At 36.7% G+C, this 27,802-nt stretch overlaps 2 protein-coding genes and 1 long non-coding RNA gene across 6 annotated transcripts in view; 2 read left to right on the plus strand and 1 right to left on the minus strand.

The window, feature by feature from the left end:
* Window positions 1–27,802, plus strand: part of LOC112689341 (putative uncharacterized protein DDB_G0286901) — an 81,423-nt gene that overhangs the window by 41,464 nt on the left and 12,157 nt on the right. The window contains exon 1 of one of the 3 annotated variants that reach the window (XM_025563006.1): window positions 26,049–27,625. The exons of the other annotated variants lie outside the window; for them this stretch is intronic. The gene's annotated coding sequence lies outside the window, so the exon portion shown is untranslated. Of the gene's footprint in view, window positions 1–26,048; window positions 27,626–27,802 lie in introns of those variants that run through there. 3 annotated transcript variants of the gene reach the window in all.
* On the minus strand, window positions 2,316–5,690 carry LOC112689344. Its single transcript, XR_003149119.1, has 3 exons — window positions 3,898–5,690; window positions 2,782–2,888; window positions 2,316–2,712 (listed from the first exon to the last, which is right to left on the minus strand). It is a non-coding gene; the product is annotated as an uncharacterized LOC112689344 (long non-coding RNA).
* Window positions 15,351–20,643, plus strand: LOC112689343 (interferon regulatory factor 2-binding protein 1). Of its 2 annotated transcripts, XM_025563007.1 has the most exons (4): window positions 15,353–16,483; window positions 17,780–18,124; window positions 19,502–19,989; window positions 20,093–20,643. In XM_025563007.1, exons 1-4 carry the CDS (start codon window positions 15,676–15,678, stop codon window positions 20,216–20,218), a joined length of 1,767 nt encoding a protein of 588 aa, XP_025418792.1. In that variant the 5' UTR covers window positions 15,353–15,675; the 3' UTR covers window positions 20,219–20,643. The 2 variants fall into 2 exon arrangements, with proteins under 2 accessions (XP_025418794.1, XP_025418792.1); XM_025563009.1 differs by lacking the exon at window positions 17,780–18,124 and having other exon boundaries at window positions 15,351–16,483.

The raw sequence follows: 27,802 nt of genomic DNA on the forward strand, positions 1-27,802 counted from the left end.
AATAACGGATTCCACACAAATGGTCTATAATGAATATACAATGTGTAATGTGTTATATTAATACATTTCTATTTGCTTAGAATTGTATTGCTAATAGTTTCGCCCGTCATATTTTCTAATTTAATATAAGTTTACATTTTTTTAAATAAGTTTTAAATAATTAATTAGCCTAAACCACAATTTATGCGATCATGTATACCATATACTATAACTAATATATTAATATTCGTAATGTATCTAATATACCATTAAAAGTATACCATTAAATATTATACGCTTTTTTTGAATAAAAAACGCTCATATATAGTCATTAAGTTAACAAAATAGATTTTGGACACCTGATTTATTTTAATAAATTAAGTAAATATTTGCAAAGGTGATTCTATGTAAATCTATATAAATGATAGTTAACTAAACACATTTTGACGTAGGAATACAAATTTAAACAGAATGTATTTCAGATATATTAACATTTTATATTGACTTTCAGTATGGTTATAAAACAGCGATTCTCAACCTGGGGTAATTACCTTCCAAGGGGTAAAATAGGATTTTTTGAGGGGTAGACTAGACTAATTTTTTTTTTATGTATTTATTTTATTATGAATAACTTCTGATTGTTTTTATCTTCAAATTATATTTTACAGTGTACTCTCGATTATCTTCTGCGAAACGAACTATTTTTACATAAATAAAAACGAAAAATAAAATAATTAAATGATTCTTTACATGATCCATGTATCCATTATTGCGGTTCCATATCGGTCTTAAATTGGGTTACGATAACCGATAACCCGATAACGCGGATTGAAAAGTTAGGCTGGCTCACGTGCTTTTTTAGCAGGTAGAGTATTTAATAATAATAGTTATTAATTAATTTACTAATATTTTACCAGATTTGCGGACAATAGTTTCGAAAATGTTGAAAACCGCTGATATAAAACAAAGCCAACGTTAATACGAATTTCATATATGGTTTTAATTAGTTCATGTTCAATATGTCGTTAAGTTTCTTACGCATATAAGACTATAATTATAACATACAATTGTATATTATAATTATTATTGAATACTGTTTGAAAGTTATGCATAGTTGATTTATGAATACTTGATAAATTTCTTAACTTTTGATATACAGTTATATTTTAGCATTTTTATGTAGACCTCGTTTGTAAGAAGTATAATCTATAATTTGCAAATTATAATTTTTTATTCATTATTAAATTTTTATTATATAGTTATTATTAAACGAAATAGTTATTGACTTTAAGTACTTTGAAATTAAAAATTAATTCATTATTATAATGTAGCATTGCCCTCAATTGCATCGTTTAAATATTCCATTATCAGTCCATAACTTTTACCGAGTTAAAATAAAATTATGACACAACTCTTATTCTTTGAAAATTTCTAGTTTGAAAATCAATTTTATTAGTTATCATATAATGTAAATTTGAATACAAACAGTTTATAATTTTTAGTATTAGATATGTATGTATTGTGATGTGTTAAGTAAAGTATATAAGAGTATAGGTATTGTCTCTATACTATGGGTCATTAATCATTTATGTATTTAGAAAATTATGAATGTTATGATGAAATAGATGTTTTATTGAGCTATCATTTATTGATTCTATAAATTCTAATAGGGTTCGATTTTTTATTTTTTTTTCGAAAATGTACTTAATAGTTCAAAAAAATTTATGGAACTATAATGGGTAGGTGTTATGTAAAATTATTATAACCCACAATCATGACATATCGTATGTCAATATTTACATTGTTTAATAATTTTCAACTTTATGTGCAATGAAAATGCAATATTTGATTAAAGTGATTCAAATATATTGTTATGAGTTTCATAAGCGTGGACTTTTATATCTGGTGTTTATAGATTAATTATTCCAAAAGTCTTCAAAACTTTTACCTGTATTTATTCACAATAAATTTGATACGGACATTTTAACACTAATAATAGATTTTTTCACTGTAATATTATAATTTATAACAACTGATAATACCTAATCTATCCATTGCTAAATATTACACATTGTACACTATAGATCAGTGTTTCTTAAACTTTTTAACTTTTTGAGATCATGAAACACCAAACAATAATATTTTATGTAGAATTCTTATGAAAATTATTTAAAAAAAAAAAATATGCACAAAACAATACATTTACAATACACTAAAATACTGAATACAGTTAAATACAATTAAATTATTTTTTTATGAGGTATCATTTTTTGTTGTCGACATTAGTTTTTCGACTTTTCTTATATTGTGTGTGTAAAAAATATTATTGACTATATATTATTATTTATTGTGCATACCGTAATTATGACTATTATGTAATATTATAAAATAATATTTTATAAATGTTCATACTAACACTACTATTTTCCACTAGCCACTTCTGATTTTTAGTAGGATTTTTTCAAATTAATTTTTTTAATACTATGGTAAAAGCACTTGAATTTCGCGGAATTCTTAGTTGATATCCGTGGAACCCCAGAGTTCTTCGAAGCACAGTTTAAGAAACATTACTTTAGATCATAAAATTTACTCGACACTCGTAGATAACCGTGGTCTACAACAGCCTACATCCTCATGGTAGTATGGTACAGACTATACACGCCACGGTGTTAATGTCAATGCAGACAATATTTGTTATTATAAACTGAGCTTAGTTTTTATTTAATGTATATCCTGAAATAAAATATAATTCGAATTGTTTAATATTTTAAATCAAGGTACGTATAAAATTGGGGAACTTACCTTTATAAATAATAATCTGAAATAAAAATTCAGGTATTGCTATGCGTACCCATAATCAACCGCCTAATGGTAGAAGTTATGAACCCTGATTATAACTCTTCACAGATCTGAAATCAGTAGGTATTAAATAAGCTTTAAACTATAAGTGAATTAAAATCGTATCAACCTCATTTGTAATTTTATTTATAACTATTATTATAGGAATGGTAGACGTCAATAATTAAATGATTTGATTCAAGAACTTTCAGGACAGTTTATGCATTTTTGCCGTATTTCCCACACAATTTAAGGACAAATTAAAAAGAATGAGCATTTAATATTTATATTTATTCAAATTAAATTAACTTTAAAATTATACTCTTTAAAATAAATAGATATGCATGATATTATATTGCATCAAATGAGATTACTAATTATACTGATCTTGAGAAAGTAAGAACGCTCTTTGAATTACATCATTAGTGTTGTTAAAACCCCTCTCTTGAGATTGCATGAACCCACTCGGTTGATACTTCTGTATAGAATACATTTCAACAGAGTCTTTTTGCTGTGTTTGTACGTATGGTACATTGGATAATTGAGTTTCGAAAGGAGGGGTAGTGCAGATGAAACTGATTATGGACTTGGTACTGACACAGAAGATAACGATGAATATGCTCTGTTAACATGTTTGTTTTTCTTTCTCCTAACGGTAGTCAATAAAAAATATTAAATCAGCAGTTGTCACGTGCAAGAATTGTAATTGAATGTATATTTGGTATAATGACTATATTTCGAGTTTTTCAAAAATCAATGTTGTTGGAACCATAAAAAGCGACACTAGTTTCATTAACATGTTTAATGTTTATAACTTTTTAAATAAAAGCCGAACTTCACGAAATATGTACATGTCTGAAAGTACAATACATCTCTTACAAGAAAATCAGATTACACTACCACCACTTACTAAAACATCAAGGTGATCAACACAAAATGCAAAGCAAATTCAAGATGAATTTTCAACTTACTTTTATTCACTCAGACAGTACATAAGACTTTTACCTATTGGAGGTTTTGTATTGGTATTATTGACAGTAACAGCATAAAATATAATACAGCTTGTTTTAATCCACTTACCTCGGTGTTTATTGTATCCTTTTTGTTATAAAATTGTCCCAGGAAACTGTCCATTAACTCATAGGCAAAGGAAAAATTTCATTAGTCGATGAACCAGAACGGATGGATTATTTTGTTTTTTTTTTCTTTTAGTATAATCGATGTGTTGACATTAAATATTCTAGTTTTTTTTTTTTTTTTTAATTCTAGTATAGTGCATTTCATGGAAAACTTTTGTTGTATGCGTTGCCACGCATCTGTAACGACATTTCTGTTCTCATGGTCCCTCGTTAAAGGTTTCCACAAATGTACTTGTGCTTGATAAAGCTCCAAAAGTTCAAGCAATTTTTATTAGACCATGGCTCCTGTCGTTCTTTAACTTGAGTAATTTTGCGATTTTAATCATGTGAATTAGTACGTGCGCACGTTCACGACCGTAGTGGTAAACAAACAGTCAATGCCAATGACTATAGACGGAAGTCTTGTATCGCATTAAATAATAATAATTGATAACAGTGGTAATAATAATCATGGCTATAGTCGGGATAATGTAAAGATAAATTATATAAATGATATGATTTCGTATGAAATCGTATAGTATATGTTGACGGCGTTGGAACCAACGCCGGCAAATGTGTGGATGGCGCAACCTTTTCGATGTTCCGTCAAAAAACCGACAGTCGAGCTAAAAGTTCCAACATTGAGACCAATGACGGTTCCAATGCTGTTTAATGCTGATCCGCACGTGTTGGACGAACACTATTGACACCAACGTTGGCGCCAATGCGTGAACCCGGCGCGAAAACAATCGACGGGTGTTCCGTGTTTCTTACCACCGCGGCGGCGTTCGTCACGTCCTCCCGGCACACTTGTAGGGGGCACGTGTACGCACGTGAACGACGCGTTGTCGCGACGCGGTCTGCGTTAACGGTGGAGTGGAGGGTTTGTCAGGGGGAACGCCGGACGGAAGAAGGGGATAAAATATGACTCAACCGAATCCGATGGATGCGCGCGCGTACACCTTGCACCGTCCGCAGCAGCTGTGCACACATCCAAGTACATTATTTTAAACAGTAGGTACGCGCTGCCGCTGCCGACGTCGTGTCCGCCACGTTGTGTGTGAGGCGCGCGAAAGCTGTGGCAACAAAACGACAGAACCGGTTCCCGGGAGAGTAGAAACAACAACAGGAAAAAAAATAAATAATAATAATAATAAAAAAATATGTTCACAGTCAACCGGTAACCGTTTGTTGAACCCGGCGCGTCCCAGATTCCGCGGCGGTGTACGGTCGTCGGAGTGGTGGCGGAGGCGCGGAGTAGGCTCACGCTCGGCAGGACAGTTATAATTATATATATATATATATGATGATGACGAATTCGGTGCGATGACGACGACGATATAAATAATATATTATTGCGACAACGAGTACGCCGATCGGTGCAAGGATACGTGCGGTTTTTTTCTCCTTCCGCCATCGTCATCGCATCGCCAACGAAACCGGTTAGGTTAGGAGAGCGGAGAGCAAGACGTTTTTCGCGCGAGTTGAACGTACTCCGCGATACCACCCTCTTCTCTTCACAACCGTTTCGTATTCTCGACTGGTTCGATCGAAGACACATTATTATCATATTACTTTCGGTTTTTATTCGAAACGGTTTCGACCGCACCCCGTCGCGGGCAAACAAACGTAGGTTATTCCCATTACAGGATTATCGCACCGTTGTCGCTGCCTGCGTTGTTGCTGTAATATATTACTCTATTACCAACTATTATTACTATTATTTTCAATTTTTTCGTCATCCGCAGATCCGTTATAACGATAAATTATGAGCTATTACACGCGAACAGAAAACGATAGCGGACAGTGCCGCTGTCACAATATTCGTAACATTATTTGTCACAAACGCGACGCGTGTCTGCACTCCATAAAATAGGTTCCAAATAACATCAACTTCAGTCGTGTCCTGTTGGTCACCGGCGTGCGATGATGGCGGACGGGCATGCCCGGTCGAGACTAAAGATTATTCATACGAATCACACATTTCCATTAATATGTATCGGTTACACGTAAAACGTAGCCAGCATTTATGAAATTTATCGAATACATTACTTACGTAACGAACATTTTTCAATTAACAACACGCAAGAGAGTTGTATTCGATAAACTAAAAATAAATAATTGTGTGCAATATATAAAATGTTTTGTAATTAAATTTATTTTATATTATTATTTATACCAATTTTATATACCAATACTTGTTTATACCAATACTAAAAATTAATTATATAAAATTTACTATAAATACTCGTATATTTTAGTTTAAAATGCATAAGTGCTTGGAAGTTTGATGATTATGAAAGTAAATCTATATGATTTTTAAACAAGGATATTGGATATTTAAGTTAAAAAAAAATAGACACTTAGATAATACTGATTCAGAAGAAAGACAATTAGATACAATATCGAAGTTTATAAATAATATTAATTTTGTAATTTGTGATAGATTATTATATCTGAGTTACATAAATCCAATTAGGTATATACTAAAATACATATATAAGTATATATAGATCCCGATAATTTTATAGAAGAATGATTTAAATTGTATAGTTTATATCTTCTCGTCAATTAAAGATATTCATATATAGAATGTATTCCAAAATGAAAACTTGCCTCAACATTTTTCTTATAATACTAGTTATAAATTGTTATAATAAAAAATAAATTTCATCATTGAAAATAATTAAAATTAGATTACGATCTACATTGAATCAAAATATTTTGACGATTTGGAAATATTATTGATCGAAAATAATATCATTGCTAACCTGTTTTTAAAACCATACTTGTGTTTACAGCTTATACAATAATATTCTACTTACTACTGAAAAGATTTTTAAATAATTAAAATTGTTGTTGTTTAAATTTTATTGAAGTTTAAAATACTTGATATCTGATATAGATAATATGTCACTATCGGAGCCAACAGACAACAATAATATTTAAAATACAAAATTTGTTTTGCAAGCATTAATATGTTTAATTTATCATGTAAACAACTTCTTATCAGAATATGTTGCTTAACCACCAACTCGGTGGATAGAACGTGACTTGTGTAAGTTTAGGTACTCTTCGTGTGTAGATAACATAATATTCTATATATAAGCATTATAACATTCCTATTGCTCAATGTACATCTTAAAAATTCCATCTAGAATTCAGTTGCACTATTCTGATAAACGATTATGATCTAAATCTTTGAACCTCATATTATCTACATGCCTGAGATTTTATAGTTTTTACTTTCTCGACATTTAACCCTTCACATATCAACCATCATCACTATCATCTGTTTACTGCAATTTATACGGATATAAAAAACAACTTTGGTGCTGCTGCTTATTAAAAATTATGTGTTTAGATCATGTAATACTTATGTTCACTCGAGTGTCGACCGATTTGATCAGTGAGTCCATTGAGATAAGGCAAACACAATGTGAATAACGAAATGAAAAATAAAAACATCCACATTAATGGGAATTATTATTCTATTGGGAAAACAACATGATTATAGATCACGAGGCCACCATGAGATCGCCCCTTACATCATATAGGTTATCTAAATTTTTTTTTTTTTTTTTATATATCACGAAAACATATTTATGATAATAGTCGAGTGTTTCTTTTTTATCTACGATAATAATAGCTGACATTCAAATATACATAAGAAAGGTGAGTTGAAAATCCATTTAAATCCTCTTATCCCTATTATCTACACGTGTATATTAAAACTCGAATTCCGATATAGTTCTATATAATATTTATTACCAACTGATAAAAATTAAAAACTCTTTTTTTTTATTGAGAAAGAAAAATAAAATATGAATTATTACTGCGTTTTATTCGTAATATTTATAATACTATATTTATGTTCTAAATTCACACATTGTTGTTAAAAAAAAAAAATCATCAAATTTAATATTTAATCCTTATAAATTATGCATTATGTTAGCTTATAACATAAACATGATTGATAATATTTTAACCTAAAAGTTTATATTTATATTTGTTTTAAATCCTTGAATATTTAATAAATATAAATCATCATGCCAGTCAAGTTTTTAAAATTGTAAGACAATTTAATGAATAATAAATATTAACTTTATAATATGATGACATGATTTTCATCAATTAAATTCGTTATGATAATGTGATATTTATGATAAATTTGATCCTAATTTGTGGAAAAAGTCGTATTAGAACAAAATTGTTGACAAAAAATTTGAAAATAAAACGTTTTTGAGTAGTATTAGCATAAGTGTACTGATATATTATTAACGTTATAAGAATAACACTTCAATTTAGTTGATCATTCATCACTCATATTTCTGACAAGTTATAGAAAATATCGATGCCACTAAAAATCAAGGCATCGCCTTCCAGATAAAAATAATAATAATGTTAGTTACATAATGTATCTTACATTATTCCTACAGCTATAAATATATTCGAATATTTTAGTATTTATAAATATAGTTTTGCATTGAAATAATTTTAGTTCTAAATAACATTTTTACATTTCAGTATTAAAATTATTTAAAATTTTAACTTTAACTAATTCTTTAGTAAAATTAAGAAAATTATTCGGGTATTATTGAAATTAATTGACCAAATTAAATGATTAAAAATATTTGAAATTTTTTATGACGTTTTGTGTGATATTTAGAGTTAAATTGTTTAATTACTATAAAAATTCTAGATTTAAATGTAAATTGTTTTAAAAATTAGTAACTGGTATTATCTGCAGTCGACTTGATGGTTGTGTAGGTTTCACGTTTCAAGGTAAAAGTAAATAATTCAATGTCTACTATTATTTGTTCAACATAGTTTTTATCTAAATGAACGTAGTTTAAAATACTTAAAAACAATCCCTGAATATTACAATGAATAAATTAAAACTCTAACTGTATTATAATTTTCAAATTTGGTTAACTTTTAAATTATTTTGGCTAATTTATTTTTATATATATATATGTAATATTTTTTATGAACCTTAAGTAATTAAATACTTTTTATTTATCCGTATTGTCTATTATAATTAGTAATAATTGATCATCTTTACAGCTCAAATAGCTTAATTAAACTATGAACAAAATACCATTCAAAATGTAAAGAAATTATTTAATCCTAAACTTAAGCTACTATTTTTCGAAGTAATTTTTTTTATTTTATATTTAATAAAATCTAAGCAAAAATTACCTGAGCAGATTAAATATAACTAAACTAATCGAATTTAAGGTACAAATATTAATTTATTTTATTTAAGTAATTTACTTGATTGTGAATTTTTTTAATGAATTTAATACATAAAAGCTCAAAATTGCATGATCGGTCAACAATATATAATAAATTAACGAAAAATTATTTTTAAAAACATATACTTTTGGCTATAAATCGAATAATTTAATTTTTACTTAACCATTTTAATTTTCTTTTAATTTTTAAGGAGATTTATTTTAAATTTATTATTGCTTATTTGTTACTACGTATTAAGTTGCCTTGCACAACTATTTTTAACAATAAGTTGGCCAAATTTAGTAGTACAATAATAACTATAGATAATTACATACCATTCGTTCAATCATCAAATTAGAAATTGATAAGTGTTTAATGTTTATTAATTATTCTTTAATGTATCTATGAATGATATGATTTATCGATGTTGATACTATTATAATGAAATAATAATCAGTTATTTTGTTTACGATATTTTACAAATAATGCGACTTTTTATCAAATATTTATTGATAGCAAGTCGCAAGTGGATTGGTTTTTATCGAGAAATATTGAGATATAATAAATTAGGTTAATATTATGTTAATATGCTGTCTGTAGTATCATATTATATTTAATTTTAATGTTGCTTATGTAAACTATAAATATGTATCATATTGTGTCATTATTCATGCATCATGTCAATGTTTGATAACAACAGTTTAATACGAGTTCAATTTCACAAAATATTCGTTATGGCGAATAAAAACTATACTTCAGACATCTGAACTCTGTGAAGTTGGTGGTCGAGTAATTAGTGATATGAGTAACAGATTTTTGTTGATTAAAAAACAATTTGTTTGAATTTAGTTTGAGTTATTTTAATAATTTTATCAGAATTACTTAGTCTTGTATAAAAATGTTAGTATGAATAGTGTAATTGATACTAAATAATGTTAATAACTTTTTTCCGTAATTAATAAAAATACCAATTAAAATTGTTTTAATGGTGGTTGGCTTACCTTCTTAATTATACGTATAAAGGGTTTTAAAAATGTTTTATTTATAAAAGTTATTTTTAATGTACTTATAAAAACCAAGTATTAACTAAAATTATGTTTATTTCGATAAAACGTAATCATTATTGGCTGAAAAAAGAAACAACTTCAGTTTCTTCAAAATTCACCGTTTTGTTGTAACTATTTACTCGTATTATGTATCAAATATCCAAATGATGTTGTTCACATAATTCATAATATTTGTACTTAATATTTGACTTAGTAGTTAAATAAACAAATCTTCAAGAACAAATATTTTTTTAAATTTTTTCTCTGCAACATTTCTGTTTTCACACTTCTATTATTTAATATTCTTCTACATATTTAATATATGCATCGTCTTTGTTATTGTAAACAATACCGACGACTTTTAATGTTCACATAGAATTCTAATACTTTTACTGTTTTAATTTAAAATATCAGTGTACAGAAGTGTGTTTTTTTGATGAGTACTAATTATTATGTGGCAGTGGCGTTAAAATAATATATGTTTAATCTTGACACGATTGAGCGTATTATTTTCAATTAGCTATCTATAATATAACCTTGCGCTTTTCGTCAAAAATTTCAATGTGTCTGGGTTTTATCCCTAGTGTGGAGTTTCGATCATGTTTTGCATAACATTCTATTATTAACCGCGAAAAGAAGATAATACCGACGAAATCGTGTTGAACACGAACGTAAAAACCTATTTGGATTTGATACTCGACAAAAATTTATACATTATTTATACATTTCACTTGAAACATAGTGTTGGAGTATAATGTTATGCGGATGATTGCAAGGTAACTATTAAATCCGTGTCTCTCGGGCGATGGCAGACGGGCGTGTGCGAGGATAAAAAAAACAAAACTTTTTAAATACCGCAGACGGTATTGTAGAATATCGGTGTACGGTTTGGGAGAAAGAAGAATGTCGCCGGTTTCGAGTAACGAAACGATAATGCATCATTATTCCTCTGTCGCTTTGCACGTGCTACGTGCTCGCGATGCCCCGCAGGTACGCACACGTACATGTCATGATGTCGTGCTCGGTATATTGTTCGATTGGTCTCTCGTCGAGCCTACAACAACGGCACGAAGCCGTTTTGAACATGCCCACGCGCCTAAGGTAAACGTACGTGATGGGAGAAAAAAAAAAAAAAACTGAAAAAAAAACGTTTTTTTTATGTGTACTCGCGTATAACACGGACCGAGAAGAGAGAACGCCCGGTAACGGGTTCGCTCTTTACCACCACCGCAACACGGGTGGCGGCGGTCGGTTGTGAACGTCCGCCGCCGCCGCCGCCGCCGCCGCCACCACTACCGCTACCATTTGACCTACAACAACGCTCGTAATAACGTAACCAAGAACTTTCTTTCCGTTGCCGTGTGAATGTAGAACGTGACGTCACACGATCGCGGACGATCATCGTCACCGCCCGCCCGCGAACGTGCACACCGCGCGCGCGGTGGCTAACGTACCGGCAGCGGTCGGGTCGACGAACTCTGTCCGCGGGCCGCCGTTGAAGTAACGCATTACAATACAATATAATAATGTTATGTGTGAAATGCGATTATTATTATTATTGGTCTCGTTGTTGTTGTACGTAGTCGGGCCCGCTCTGACCTATTTGGCCGCCTGTGTTATACGAACAAATTTGCTGTCCCTCTCCTTACCCGTATTTCAGATCTTCCAGAGTTTTTTTTAAACTTCAAAAATGTTATTAAAATTCGTTTTAGTCAATATTTCAAGGATGTTTAATATTGTGTTTACTTTTTGATTATTATGATAATTTTTCTGAGGTTTGATTTATAAATCCGCACTACATTTTCGACGGTTCCTGTTTATGAACACCTCGCACACCAGGTTAGCAGGGCCCTGTATGTAGTGGTCGCGAAAAACGTATACCGCGAGAACTTACGGCTGCGGGTGAACGCATATCATCGTAGTCACAGCCGCCGTCGTGCAATCGTCACGATTTGGTCGGTGAAAATGCCTGCCGGGATGACGACAACAGTCGACGAATGAATGAAAATTTTGAAAAATGATTAATGGTCGCACGATGGGATTTATTTTTCCCGATTTTTTTTTTTTCTTAATCTCCCCACTCATCTCTCTGTCCATCCGAAAATCGTGTAACATCGGTCGTGCCCCCGCGGGCAATACAGCAACAACAACGGGTCTTGTCGCGGACGCGTGTATAATACAATTCATGAACACCGCTATACGCGGACGAGCACGGAAACCGACTGATCCCATCATCCGTTGCAGCGTGAACGTGTACAACAGTATAATGGGTATAGCGTGGTACGTGATCGCCGAGGTACACGGCGGAGAGTTGATTGACCCGGAAATCTATCGTGGTCGGTCTCTCGTCGTCGCGTCCGTATCAATGCCGTATCTGTTGGTGCAGTCGACGTGATAATGTAACGATATCGCGGTTGACCGTATCGTAATAATATTGTATGGTGTTAATAATAATAATGTACGGCGGAGTCGCCGTGAGAAGCGCACGTATCGGTCAGGTTGTTCGTGTGACGTGATGGCGAGTGAAGTAACTTTTTTCCGGTACATTCCTGAACTGGTTAAATTCTCTCATGCGCCCGTCGGAGAAATAACACCGAATACTAACAACGTGTCCAGCACCGATGCCAATGTATCGACACACATGCGCACGTCTCTTTTGCCGGATATATCCGTCCTCATTGTTTTCGTAACGTAGAATTTCCAAGAAAAAACATTCGCGGGAAAATTTATTTTTATTTTCGATGCTCTTTGTTTTCCCGGTTACGAAACGATATGTACAACACGTAGGTAATAATACCATGTCGCACCGCTGTAAAATTGAAAAAATACAGTTAACCTAAGTTAACTTTCACTGAAATATTTTAACGGTTTGAATAAAATGTAGGAATTTTAGCACGTAATGTTCGTTTGTTTTATTCTTTGTTCGTAAAATCGACATCGTAAACCGTTAACGTATGTTTTTGAAAACTTAAATTTTACAACAGTATAGTCCTTAGCTTGATTATAATTATCCGATTATAACTATATCAGTTAAATAATGTATTAAAGTTGAAATGAAAATTGTATACAAAAATAATATATTGCATATGCGGTTATTGCAGATACCACGTTAAGAAAGTGTGTATGTAAATGTCCATTTAATTATAAAAATCTGAATAGTAGATTATGAAATATCCACTATTTATATTGTTGAAATAGTGAATAAAGCTTTTATATTAGTCTAAGAATTAATTGTAGAGGCCTATGGATTATATGTGCAGTAATCATTTTTGAAATAGTCTACAAACCGGTTGTACAGCTTTCTAAAACGCTCTTACAAAATATCCAAGAGGTCTTTGGATATTTATTCTTTTTCGTAATGCTACCACACAAGGTATAATATATGCTGCGTTATGATAATGCTTTGAGATAATAATATCTATATTATGAAAACGAGAAGTCTGGAAAAAACTAAAGACCATAAAACCGGTTTCGACCTCGTTCTGAAAACCACTGCAGGTGAATACAAAAACATGCGTACAAAAAGGAGCTGACGAACAAACAGCTATATGTTTAGGATTCTCTCACGAACGTGCCAGGGTTTGTTTATTATGTTCTCTACCTCCGACCGTACGTAGAGGGAAAAAGTGACCTTGACATTGTTCAGCATCCCTGTTATTCATAAACACATGGGAATCATTGTTTGTTTATTTTTTTTCATTTCTTTTTACACTATTCACTCACCAAGGGTGGTCTCTAGTACCTTACCCTCCCTCGCTGTAATTGTTGCTCCACCGGGGCGACGTGCGTTCCTACCGAAGTTTGTGTACAACGAATATGCGACTACCAACCTTACACGGGCGACCGAATGCATAATTTTAAAACACGCACGCACACCGAATATACTCTGGGAGGGAATTATCCGTACGGGGTTTTCCGGACGCACGAACCGTTCGTCGTGGCAGGCGTTTTCCACGAAAGTCCCGTGCGAACGACCGCGACGGCGAAATCGTACACCGACCACGTGTAAAACGCGATTAAAAACACACACGGCGCATCGGACGTGTACCGTTGGATCGATCGTGGGAACAATCACGGGAAAGAAAACGATTCCTTACCGCATCGCTATCCGAGACGACGACGGTATTCGCGCACGGTAAACAATAACAACGCCGTAATAATAATAATATATCGTGTGTGTACTACGGTCGGTGCACGTGTGAAAACATAATATTGACTACGTCATCAGATTTTTCTTGTTTTTTTTTTTTTTTTGGCTCGTCCTCTTTACACCGGAACAGCCGTTCTCGTCGCTGACGTAAACATTGACCGCTCTAGTATGGTAGCGTCGTACTACATTTATCGTTATTATTACAAACCGTCCGAACGGCAGCAGCAATAGTATTGCAGTACGATTATTATGAATATTACGTGTACACTATCGCCGTATTATATGTACAAAACGAGCGGCGCGGTGCGCGCGTGTTTTTTTTTCACCGTTGCTTCACCACGTTAACGCGCGTGCGCGTGCGTAATAGCCGCGAGTTTTTATCTCGTGTGACGTATTCCCCCGCGCTCCGCCACCCGATAACCACAGAGCGGTATTCCGCCGACCGTGACTATACACACGCGGCGCTGTCGTGTCCTCGCCACCGCCACTGCTCCTCCAATCGACTACCACCGCCACAACGAACGCGTCGTCGTGGTCTGACCCGGTTGACGGTCGTGCGGGAGAGCGGTTGCCGGCCGGCGCGCGGGGTGGCTTCTCGGATCAATGATAAAAATAAAATACGGCGCGACGGTGCGTGCGTGCGTGCGTGCGTGTGCGTGCCGCTCCTGGAGGGTCGGTTACGTACGGCCGCCGTACGGGTAAATACGTCACGCGCCCGCCGCCGCCGCCGCCGCCGAGCCCGGCTCCAGAGACCGCGACGTGTTCATTGGCCCGCGTAGTCCGAGGTTGGCAGCGCTGCGGGCCCGTACGACAACACTCACGCACACGCGCACGATCCGCGCAGAGCGCATGCGCACCACCCGTTCCCGGAGCCGTACCGTTCGGCCGTCGACCGACGTAGCCGTGCGACGTCACTCACTACGACTGCCAGTGTTCATCGTGCTTACCCTGTGCGTGAATGCGAGTGCGTGTGACAATTACCGAGTGTTGTAGCGCGCTAGCGGGGTTTTACGTTCAGTTTCCGTGTACGTTCCGTGCAGTGTACGTGTTAACGTTGGACGTTCCGTTTCGCAAACCTTAGGTTTCAAGTGTTCGTGTGAACTCTTTTCAAATCATAGTTTTATATTTTTTATTTTTTACATTCTCCTCATCACGGTTCGTTGATATTGTTCATATATGGATTATTGTCGAGTGCTCCTCGGGGAACGTATAACGAACTGTAGCGACGTCACCACCATCGTCTACGGATACTAACGATTCTCGTAAGCAAAGCGTGGGTACACGCCGTCAACAGTTATCGGCGAACATGCAGATGGGTAAGCGACAACACTGTTATCTGTGCGACTTGCCCCGCATGCCGTGGGCCATGTTGCACGACTTCTCCGAGCCCGTGTGTCGTGGCTGCGTCAATTACGAAGGAGCGGACCGCATCGAACTGGTGATCGAGACGGCTAGGCAGATGAAGCGCGCCCACGGGTTTCAAGAATCCGCGCGGTCCTCGTCCGTCGGCGGAGGCAGCTCGTCCGTGAACATCAACGCGCACCACCCGAAAAACTCGCACCGGCACGAGAACGGCACGCTTGAAGTGGTCGGCTTAACGCCCCAGGCGCACCAGTTGACCGCGCGGCAAACGCAACAGCAGCAACAACCGCCGCCGCCGCCGCCGACCACGGTCACGTCGCATTACGCGACGCTGCACCATCCGCGGTCCACGCTCATGGAATACCCCGGCCGGTCGGTCGGCGCCGGCGTCAACCACGCGGGCGATCACGACACGGCCATGAGCAGCAGGACGTCGGTGCGTCTGCAACAGAGCCAACAGCAGCAACACATGGCCCATCACATTCCGAGCCGGGCGCAGACGGGCAATCAGGGGCTGAAGCGAGGCCTTAGCTCGCAGGTCGACGATGACGATCATCACGTGGAGAGCAACAAGCGCATGATGGAGGAACAACATCAACAGCAACAGCAGCAGCAGAGACCGCCTATGCAAAGAGGCGATTCGCTGCCGGCCGTCAGCCTCGCCGTGCCTTTCGTCGAAAGAACGTTCAAAGCGGAGGCCAAACACCCGCTGAGAACCACGTCGTTCGATGCGTCCTCGTTCAAGACAGCTGGTAAGTGTTATGAATGAAACCTTGAAAACCCGTAGTTATAGTAGTGCAATAGTATTAGCGCAACAGTAGTATAATAATATTATTATTACCCGCACTCGTCCATTTCTGCGAAAACAATAATATTATTCTCGCGATCTCCAACCATGCCGTTTTTTTTATCGTTCACCACTCCGACGTTGTTTGCCTCAATCTATTTCGTTTCACTCGCCACAACACAGCAATGCTTCATCAGCTATTTAAGTTATATCATAATTGTTGTTATTACCGGATTTAATACATTAGGTGCTCTTTCTGTGACGTAGTTATGGTATTATGTTTGTACCGTCGACAGCGAATAGACAATTAGCGTTGAGAGACGGTTGTGGAGCAGTGGTGGGTGGGAACGTAGGGAGATCGTCGATAATTCACGACAAACTCTTCACGTACGACTGACCAACAGTAATATAATAATACGGCGGCGTGCCTGACTAATAGGCCGTGACGTCATACGATCCGGTTCCCCGACCTGGTTCAATCGACAGGACATTTGAATTAAGATTATGCATAAATGCTTTTTTACAAGTCAAACAGTTCCATCGCTTTTCTTTCGTGATCTTGTTGCTGAGCCCAATAAACAAAATACCGAATTCCGATATTTTTTGTCTACTATCTCGTATCATGCGGTGGTCTTCCGGGCGGGAGGCTATATTATAGGCAACATTATAGGTACACGTTTTTGACGTCACACGCGTGTACTTACACGCACTCACAGTACGATGCACTGCGCATACGCGTTTACGGTAATCGTTCATCGGAGATCCTCCAACATTCCACGCCATGGTGATTGATTTGTGTGTGTATGTTTGTGATTGGGTAGGCGGTGCATTTTCGTGCATTTCAAATTTTACGTATTATATTTTGTACCGTTGCGCCGCATGCATTTCGACTGAGTGCTGCCTGTCGGGGTGGCAACCGTCATCGACAATGACCTACTAAGAACAATATGAAACGTGAGTTAAAGAGTCGTTAAAGAAATGCGAGCCAAATGAACGAGAAAATAAGTTTATTTTCATAAAACAACTTAAATACAGTCGTGCAATAGAAGTTTGCGTTGCTTTTAGTTATTTTTCTTTGTGTTATCGATTTACCCTTCTCATTCTTTTTTTATTTTATTATTATTATTTTTAGCCGTGTGTTTTCTTACCCATCTCTGTTAAATCGTGTAATAATATTTCACAGCTTTTAGGTAAACGCTTTTCACCCATCCTATTTTTTTTTTTTTTTTTTTTTTTACTGATCGTCCCTTATGTGCGCCAGGTGGATATGCGTCAGTTGCCGTGGCACAACAGTGCATGACCAACGGCACCGGACCGGCGGCTGGATCGCCGCTGGCCGCCGGCCGGACAACCGGGTCGCCAACGGACGGACCACCGTCCATGCAGACGATCGGTGCCGGTGGTGGCCAACCGGGCGGACCGAACCAACAGAACGGGCCCAACAACCCGATGGCGGCGCTGATGAGCGTCGCCGATAACCTGCCGCCCGGGTCGCCACAGAGCGCCCGAGGCAGTCCGCCTGGCTCGACCGGTCCCAATAACGCCCAGGCACCTGGCGGTCCCAGGTCCGCTTCCCGAGGATCTCAACACTCGCCAAACTCCACCGGTATGTATTTCACACACGACCCGAAGACATTCTACCCTCTATGTAAACGCATTTACATTCGAAACGTTTTGGAGGGGGTCCAGCGAGTTTATAAAACGAAAAACATCTCAAAACATATGTACCGTCTCTTAAAATCGTATACGAAATCGCACCATTGCACGGTTTTTCTACAGACATTTTCCTTCTCCACCATACCACCTGTAGTAATTGAGCGTTCATTAGATGCAAACATTATTCTTAAGTCGTTGTTATAGTACTGCCTGCTTTTTACGTACTTTTTTTTATTTTTCTATTCTTTATTCTCTAGTATTTTTTTCTAGTAGTTATGAACTTTTTTCCCGTACAGTATTTTATTGTTGTGTTGATAAAAACCGCGGCGCGTTGCATTAAGTGGGTTAATAGGGGCGTCCGGGTCAGATAACTGCGTGTGTACATCGGTCTTTCATGTGCACTAAGCGCGTGTTATCAATTTGTGCATATGACAGTTTGGTCATTGGATTAATACTGTATTTATAGATCGACAGCTTTCCGGTATATTTATCATCGTTAGCGTATAGTTCAAGAGCGTTATTTCTCGGTCTCGAAAATAATACTTTTATCTTATCGACACCGACGTACAGGCACAATTACTCGGAAATTCTTATGATTCAATTATATTTGGTATATTATTTTGTTCTGCCGAGAATTATTAAATCTTGTGGAATAATAATTGTTCGACGAATCTATCCAGCACAATGATATTGTGAAAACATGAACGTTGAAAAGTGATGTTTTTAAAATTTCATACGAGCCACATAATGGTTCTAATCAACGTTTCGTTATTGATTACGAAGAGAAATAAGCTAATCGCTGATTACTGTAGAACGACTTAAAAATAACCAATATTATGTTACTGGTCGTGATTCATAAATCGTACTCGTTTTATCTAAAAATTACGGTAATAATAAAATTTTAAACGGTGTTTAGTGTTGGTTTTTTTTTTTATATATATCCCGTTCACGATTCATACGAAGCATTACAGTAATACACTGATCACCGATAATATTAATATGTTGTACTTATCAAAGTAGCCGCCCGTGCGCGTTGGCGGGGAAAATGTCGATAAACATCCGAATTGATTTTTGCCTCCACTTGACACTTGATACTTGACACGCACAGATAAATTCGAATGTAATCTTCAAACGTCATCCCCCCCCGCGAACGCCGAATACCCGTCCATCCACAACGTAGATAATAATTATTTACAATCTTATGATATTTTTAACGCACAACTCGGTCGCATGCCGCCCATAATCTTATTACTCGTCTTAATGTTTGCTTGAAGTAGATTTGTTGATTATCTGTCCTTTTTTTTTTTTAACAAGTCGCGTTTTGTAGGTGGTTCGTCCAGCGGACGTAGGTCATCCGGCAGTCGGCACGTCAGCTCCACAACGGTTACGTCGAGCGAGGCCAATGGCGCCGGTTCGGCCGTCGCCGGTCCGCCCGGCGTCGGTGGTGCTGGCGGGAACGGGCCCGGTGGCGGCGGTAGCGGTGGAGCTACGGCAAACGGCGGTGCCAACGGCGGCAGCGCCCAGAACGCATCGGCTACGGTCGGCGGCGGCGGCAGTGCCGACGGCGGCGCGGCCGGCACTTCTATGGAAACCGGTGCACCGACGGTGCCGCTCGTGCCACCAATCTCCATACCGCCAACAAATGCGTCGGCGGCCGCGGCTGCGACTGCAACCAACACGGCCACGCTTAAGTGCACGTTGTGCCAAGAACGGTTGGAAGATACGCACTTCGTCCAGTGTCCGTCTGTTCCTCTTCACAAGTTCTGTTTCCCGTGCTCCAGAGACAGCATCAAGCGACAAGGAGCCGGATCCGAGGTGAGTTGGTTTGCCGTTGTTTACCCACCGGTTGTCAAGAATTTTTTTTCTATTTTCGTTTCAACCGATTACTTACACGTTTTTTCTCCCTTTGTGTCCGCAGGTCTACTGCCCAAGTGGCGATAAGTGTCCACTGGCCAATTCTAACGTCCCCTGGGCTTTCATGCAAGGTGAAATAGCCACCATATTGGGCGAAGAATTCAAAGTGAAGAAAGAACGAGACTCATAAATTATTATTATATAGTATAAGAAATATATGTATGATTGTGTATGTTACGTATACACGTATGTGTGCGAAACGCCCCATACGGATCCTATCAGATTAATATACTTAGGCCTGGAAGGATCGAGGCCTGAATGTAAAATATACATTTATATACTAAATCTGTATATATAAATATAAATATATTTTAATTGTATTACGTTAAAATGCCAATAGCTATTACGGTATTGTATGTCATTATTAGGCAATCCTTTATTTTTAGATGAAATTTAGGATAAATTACGCCTCGTTATATTCTTGTATATTCTTTTTTCTTTCAAAATTAATTCGGTTGTACTGAAGTAGAAAAATGACAAAAGGAGGCAATCTTTTTGGCGATAATTAAGACTGACTCAAGTCGTGTTTGTATTTTAAATATTTTAATAAAACAATTAAGGAAAAAACGGTCCTAAGACTGCTAGTCAAAACAAGTATATATTTATATATATTGTGTAATAATTATATATAATATTTATATCAATTCTAAGTGCACAAAATGTATAATACTGTTTTGTAGCTTTAATAAATTATGTACCTTTGTATTAAAAATATATTTTAGACCGGTAGAAGTCTGCGTTGAACGTTTTTGTCGTCAAACGGAGACATATGTAAAGGAACTCACAATCTCGCTTGTTTTGCATCTATGTGCGTGTACATTTGTTAAATTTGTCGTACCGTAGATTTTGTGTTTTCTCCCCCTCCAGCCACCTCTTCCCTACGTGTTATATTAAGAAAAAGTAACTTGTGTAAAATAAAAATAAATATACAAATCGGTAATCGTGTATGATTTATTAATCCAACAACGGAACACGACACGTGTTTATAACATTTAAAAAAAAACTCACGTCAATCGCAATACTCGGTTCCGAGTTTATGTAAATATTTCAACGCACATTGACCCTACGGAGAAGCTGATTTGTAGTACTCTTATTCCTGCAGTTGGTCGATTTGCTCGCAGTTTGCTACATTGTTTAAATTAAGTAATAAATGTCGCCCACGTGGTAGCGCGTTGTCCGATTGGATTTCGTCCAAATAACGTCAGGGTTTGCCTTTGCAACTTGTCCAATATTTAGATTCAAAACATTTTTCACTTGCAGTAACACGATGTGTTGCCCAGTAGGACGTGTTTCGTGTTCCCTCGAAAGAAATCGAAAACCGTTAGTCTATAATGTGGCTGTACTTATCGAGATATACTGTATTATTATTTGTATTGTTCGCTGTGCCATCTGTTCGTATAACATATTCCAATAGAGATCGAAAACAGACGTACTGTGGAAAACACGTTTAAACTATTAGACCATTTTTTTTTATTACGTGTTATGAATCGTATGTTTTTGAACATTGTTTAAAATACTAATTAACAGCTGTGTTGTCTTCACGTTCAGACGATTAAAATACTACATTTATCGTCCGGTCGTTTCCGGTGTGTGCTGTGCACCATTACATTCTAAAGCCGGTTTCGATTGGCTATGAAACCTCGTAGGATATTTTTCGGCCAACGTCACACCTGCTGTTATTATTATTATTTTGATGGTGTGAGGGGGTGGCGCATGCGTCGCTAGTGAATGGAACATATTGACGTTTTATTATTATTATTTATACACACGGATTTTACGACCGTTCTACGGCACGGAAGAGGGACGAGAGTGCAGTGCGTGCGCATGTAGCCGTACATCGCGATAGGGTGGTGTACCGTAGCAGGAGTTGGACTCGTGACGTCACACGGGACAGACGGTAAACCCCGTCGTAGTCGTACGTTTTCTACTTCAGGGGGAGGGGGCTAGCCTTCCTTCCGATACATAATAACGTACAATGTATAGTGCGGTGTGTATTTTATTCCGCGTTCGACAACGCTAATAATCATAATAATATTGTCGTAGCAACAACAAACGGCCGATCTGTAAGCGCGCGCGTGAAAAACGTGTTCGAAGACTGATAGGGATGAATAGGGGTGGGGATGCGCGTGCGATGTATTAGGTACGTATCGATCGTCCGTCGCGCCACGCGCGTAACAATAAGTGTACCGTACACGTATAATCATGTTTGCCGTGTGCACGAGGCGCGTAGGCCAGGAACTGTTGCTGCGATCGAAGCGTTCGCGTGGTGATATCCGATTATGAAATTGCGTTCTACTCGCCATACAACAGATACGCAACATTTTTCCCGCTACCCTTTGTACTATACTCTTGTTCGTCGTGTGCCAATAATTTCGAGTGTTGTTTTGATTTTACATTTTACTCTTACCAGTACATGAAGCGCGCAAGGAGTTTCAGGATACCGATTGCGTTTTCTCAAATCCATCGGTCGCCTGCCATACATCTGTGTTTTGTAGTTCCCGTGTATGCACACGCCTCAAGGTTGTGATCATATTAGTACATAGTAGTTGTATTCGACGGGTATGTCGAAAAATGTCGCAGGTTGTCGTTCCTTGCACAAGGATGTTAGAGGATAACCGTCAATGACGATTTTACGTTTTTTGTGTATATATAAACATAACATATCACTAGCCATGTATAGTATAGATAATGACTTATTGAGGACACTGCTTGCTGGATATTAAGTCGGGTCTGTAACTGATCATCGTACCAAAGCGAATCCAATAGGGTGCCCAATTGTATTATGCTGTGTTATCGTAATAATATCACGTTCATATTTCTCCGATATATAATTATGCGCTATTTCACTATCCAATATCACCACGTTTATACAGTCTAAACCGATTTATCCGGATTCGAATAAGCTTATTGCCGCGAACGAGTTAAGTGCATACGTGAACGGCTGTTAATTCGAACCGAAGTTAAATCGGTTGATTCAATGCGCATGTTCAATTTTTACCCCAATTCCAGGGGTATTTATTGGCTCGCGAACCGTAATTCGGATTTTGATTCAATGCGAATTTGGTTAAGCTAATTAGTATTCACGGACGCATGAGCAGCGTACAAGGGTCAGCAGGTACAGGTACAATATCATCGTGGGTGTAAACTCAAGAACGCGGATGTGACGGGGTGGATTAGCAGCCGTTAAGGACGAACGTGAAACGACAACTGTAGGAGTATTGCGACACGAGAAAATAATAAGCTCACGCGTTTCTTGTACTGACAGACGGCCCAAGTTAAATTTTCGTCGGTGAATAACACGTAACGTTCGAAACAGCAACGTGTTTGATTTTAACTTTTGATACAGTTAAGACGGTGACCAAATCACAGAACGATTAGACACTGCTAGTGGGGTCCGAACGTTGCTGAATAATAATACGCGATATAAACTGATGTCCAAAATATCCATATTAAATCTTCCGTATACCATCTCGTATGAATATCTTTATTATATTTATGTGGAGTATTATATATATGAACTAGACTTAATATGTATGTTTCGGGCGCCTATCAAATATCCGCTGGATGAGCTGTATGGGCATACTCGTATTATTATCGCTGTGATCATTTTTTGGACGATTTAATTAAGCCCGTTGTGGCGTATCTCGGTCCAATGTGAAAAACGCATCGTAATCGCAGTGGCTTATCTCGGACCTGGGCAAAGTTTCGACCGGATCGATGTCCGTTATACGATCGATGTTATTATTATTTATTAATTATTAATTATAAATCACGAGATCACTAATAGAAATTACAATAACAAACACTCTTTCGGGACGTGTAAACATAAAAAACGATCAATGACACAATATTTTAGTTTTATTTACTTGGACGGATAATATTTACTCGTGCAAGTGCACTTAGGTTATGTGATGAATAGATGATGTACTAAGCTGATATTGCTAATTATTTACGAAAGTTAATTCGTTGGTTTACTGTTAAGTGGTAAGCACTTATTTAAATGTAACGTATAATGATACTTGATAAAAACATAAATCATTAATTTACATAATCATTTTATTCGATTGAGGCTAATGTACAGAAAACATTTTAATATGTCTACTATGTGACACTATGATTTAGAGACAAAACGTGTGCATCTCAATGAGACCTTTATTTTTGTTTTTTTTTCAGTTTTTAACCGGCATGCAAATGTACTCACTTACCTATACTGGCTGCAGGGGCAAACGTAGGAAAACATTTCATGGAGGTTTTGAAAAAATGAAAAATGTTGTTAAATAGCTTTATTACTCGTTATATCTCTTTCTTTTTGGAATACGCTCCGAGCATGATAAATATTTAAACTAATCATAACCGAAGGAGGTTTGTTCAGATGACTCTGATCGAAGAAGTTGCGTGGATGATGAATTATTCCTATATTTTAGAATATATAGTAATATAGTATTATCATTTGATTTCTGTTTTTCTATGAAAACGTTTCATTCAAGCACTTTGCCGCAAGTCTCGTAAATTGTGCAAATTATCCAAGAAACGTGTCCTCGGCAATATTTTCGTTTCGTATTCTATGAAGTCATCTTTTCCGCATGTAGGTGTTCTGCGAAGGTTTTATTTTTGCACAATTCGTGTAGTCATCAATAATTAAGCATCTTACACATGTATATTTATTATTTAGAAACAAATTTAATGTGTATATTCCGCCTACGGTATACCCCACGGCTCGAATTTAATATTCTATGCCATAATATCATCACGTAAAAACGGTATCTGTATTATTTGTCGTAGAAACGTTTGGTTAGACCGAAACGTTTCGTAATAAGTGAAAAAATATTTTTAAAAAATTATCGTTAAAAAACCTATTAATTTGTTGTATACCTATGCTAATAGCACAAGTTGAACGTTTATGTATTTAGTTATGTTTAAATTTCTATGAATACTCTAATAATAAATAGCTGCAATAAAAAACTCTTATACTGTCATACGTATATGGTATGTAGATAGATAGATCGAGATAATCGAGAAAGTATTATCACGTGATCTAAATGGGGGGATCAGAGGTTCAACTGAAAAACATAACATGTGGATTATATTTAATAGTTGGATGTATATAATATATTATTTGGTATTAAGATTTCTACGAGACGGATTTTGAACGCGTATACATTAAAAATTATTATTACTTCGGGTAAATATGCACGAACCGTTTTACACAATGTTTTATGCATTTTTATTGCGAATTTCAGTTATCATGAACATAAAGACGTGCAAACAAGATGCGCGTGTCTGATGACGTATTGTAAAAAACGATAGTGGTAATTTCGTTAAAAAATGTTGACAAAATAGTATATACTTACGCTGAATTAGATGTTCACGAGTTGAACAACGGTTACGATTTGCGACCACGAATTGTACAGGTGAATTGTTGGTATAACTCACACGAGGTCGGTATTATCATGTGACTTGAATACTGATTCGATAAGCGTCCTAGAAAATAAATAATAGCTGACGTGTAAAAAAAAAATCGCCACCGGTGCGCAATCCGTGAAAAGTGATTTTTTTTTATTCATTATTGTGGCAACCCATGTACAATATCGGATAATATTATGATGACTCGTTAAAATGGCTAATTTATGAACACGAAACGCGTAATAGAACTCCTGTGTGCATCGTTTATGTGAAACCTACAAATTTTAACCTCGTTCTCACATATAAATCGCGTGTCTGCAGTATGAATCGTTATAAAGACGAAAAGTTTATGTAATCAAAACGTAGAATGCTTATAGTATTAATATAAATGTAACCCTTCCACAATAGGATAATCCTTATTCATTTATTTACCATGTTATTTATAGTATATTTTTTTTGTTTATGTTTGTGTACACTGTTATACAGAAAAAACGGAATGATTTAGAATAGAGTTCCAGTTGATTTTTAGTATTGAATATATCGATAATATTTTAGAGAATTACAATGAACATAATCATTAATATTGTGTCGAAAAGGTGCTGAATAGACAAAATACAAGTAATTGTCAAATATGTACAAACAAAAGCTGTGGAGGATATTCCTGCCCTACTTAAAACCGTACACATATGTGTGATAATAATATTATTTATTACCAGCAGATGTCGTTTAAAGAATGTTAAAAGAAACAACGTAGTTTTCGGACAACATTTAAAGAACTTGTTTGGCGGCGCGGTGCGGTATGCGTATTTGCGATCTATGAATAATATTCATTCTATCTGGTGCAGCGTAAAAATATTTTTGACACAGACTGCACTCGACCTTAACGCGGCACTAAATGCATATTGTACATCGTTATACTTTGTATTGATAATTTGGTCGTTGACAAAATAAAATCAAAATTATATGAAAATTATTGTGACTTCGGTCGGAATGTAAATACGTGGATACGTTTTAAAAACTTTTATCGTATGATATACCCACCGTATTTTCAATAGTTTAACTTAACGCGTGAGACAAATTGAATAACCGAAAGCGTATGGACTATAATAAAAATACACGTTTTTTATTTTCCACCGCACATTCAGTAGACGTGCGCGTAATGAGTGATAACTATACAATGAAGTCGAGAGTAAAGTTTACAGACCCCTTAATTATTTATTACCTCGTGGCGGCCACGAATTTGCGTACGATGGCGTTGGGCGCGTTGCTGCGCAGGATCGACGGCAGGGACCAAATCGTCGTCTGGCTGTTTGTTGGATTACGTCACTACCAGATTTTTGGCTACGAGCCCCGAGATTCCTTTTTATAAATACATTATATACTCTAGTGTGTGCGTGTACGTTGTGTACCATACGTATGTATACATACACACACACACACACACACACACACAATTTAAAGGTGCGGTCTTTCGGTTTTTTCCCTCGAAATTCTTGGCGGACCCTTTTGGACGGAAATAGACGTTTCTTTAATTATAGAGATATAGACAAACAGAACCGGCAGTGGGCGCTCCGCGGTCAGGTCCGACGCATACCGTAAACAACTGCGGCCACGGTTCCCTTCGGCGTTGAACTTCGGCCGTTGCGGAGTGTGAAACGCTCGGCTGCAGCTTCTGCAGCAGCGGGCACTTTACGCTACAGAACTGTCGAGCCGTACCGAACAACGATATCGTATACGGTCGCCGCCAATCAGGTTTCTCGCAAAACGGCGACCTTCGCACGCGTTCCACGGGGTTATATTAATCGGACGAATTCGTGTGCGTTTGTGTTTAAACAACATTTTCCTGTACAGATAACGCGCAGGAAATGTGATTTTCGGCGTTGTTCCTTGTATAAACACCGCAATTATCTGTGTTTGCAAATCGTGTGTATAAACGATGTATAAACAAAAAAACATGTGCGTTGTATATACCTACCGACCTACGTGTTCATCGAAATTCCGAATCGACAAACTGCTATGGGGCCACGTGTACTGCTTGCGTCGAATCAACACGACACTTCGTATTATAGTACAAATGCGTTGAATAAAATCAACACGTTTCTGCGCAGACCGATGCCAAAGCGATTACCATCCGGTTTGTAACTCCGATTTTCCGGTGACGTACGGTTTTCCCGAGCCCTTCAAAAACTTATTGCGAAACTGTTTCTTTGAAACGCAATAACATCGTTCCATTTAAATGTTCAATGTATACGTGTTAATGCAATGAGAATCAAAAACAAACATTTACTTAGGTTTTCATTGCAGTATGATT

This window comes from Sipha flava, unplaced genomic scaffold, assembly GCF_003268045.1.
Source record: "Sipha flava isolate LNK unplaced genomic scaffold, YSA_version1 43_pilon_pilon, whole genome shotgun sequence".
Classification (NCBI taxonomy): Eukaryota; Metazoa; Arthropoda; class Insecta; order Hemiptera; family Aphididae; genus Sipha; species Sipha flava.

What these genes read in the sequence shown, in the direction of transcription:
- LOC112689343 (XM_025563007.1), top strand. Translation starts at nt 15,676, where the DNA reads ATGCAGATGGGTAAGCGACAACACTGTTATCTGTGCGACTTGCCCCGC. An exon ending in GTCCTCGTTCAAGACAGCTG is followed by an intron (nt 16,484 to 17,779) that starts GTAAGTGTTATG and finishes TATGTGCGCCAG; the next exon opens with GTGGATATGCGTCAGTTGCC. An exon ending in GACAAGGAGCCGGATCCGAG is followed by an intron (nt 19,990 to 20,092) that starts GTGAGTTGGTTT and finishes TTGTGTCCGCAG; the next exon opens with GTCTACTGCCCAAGTGGCGA.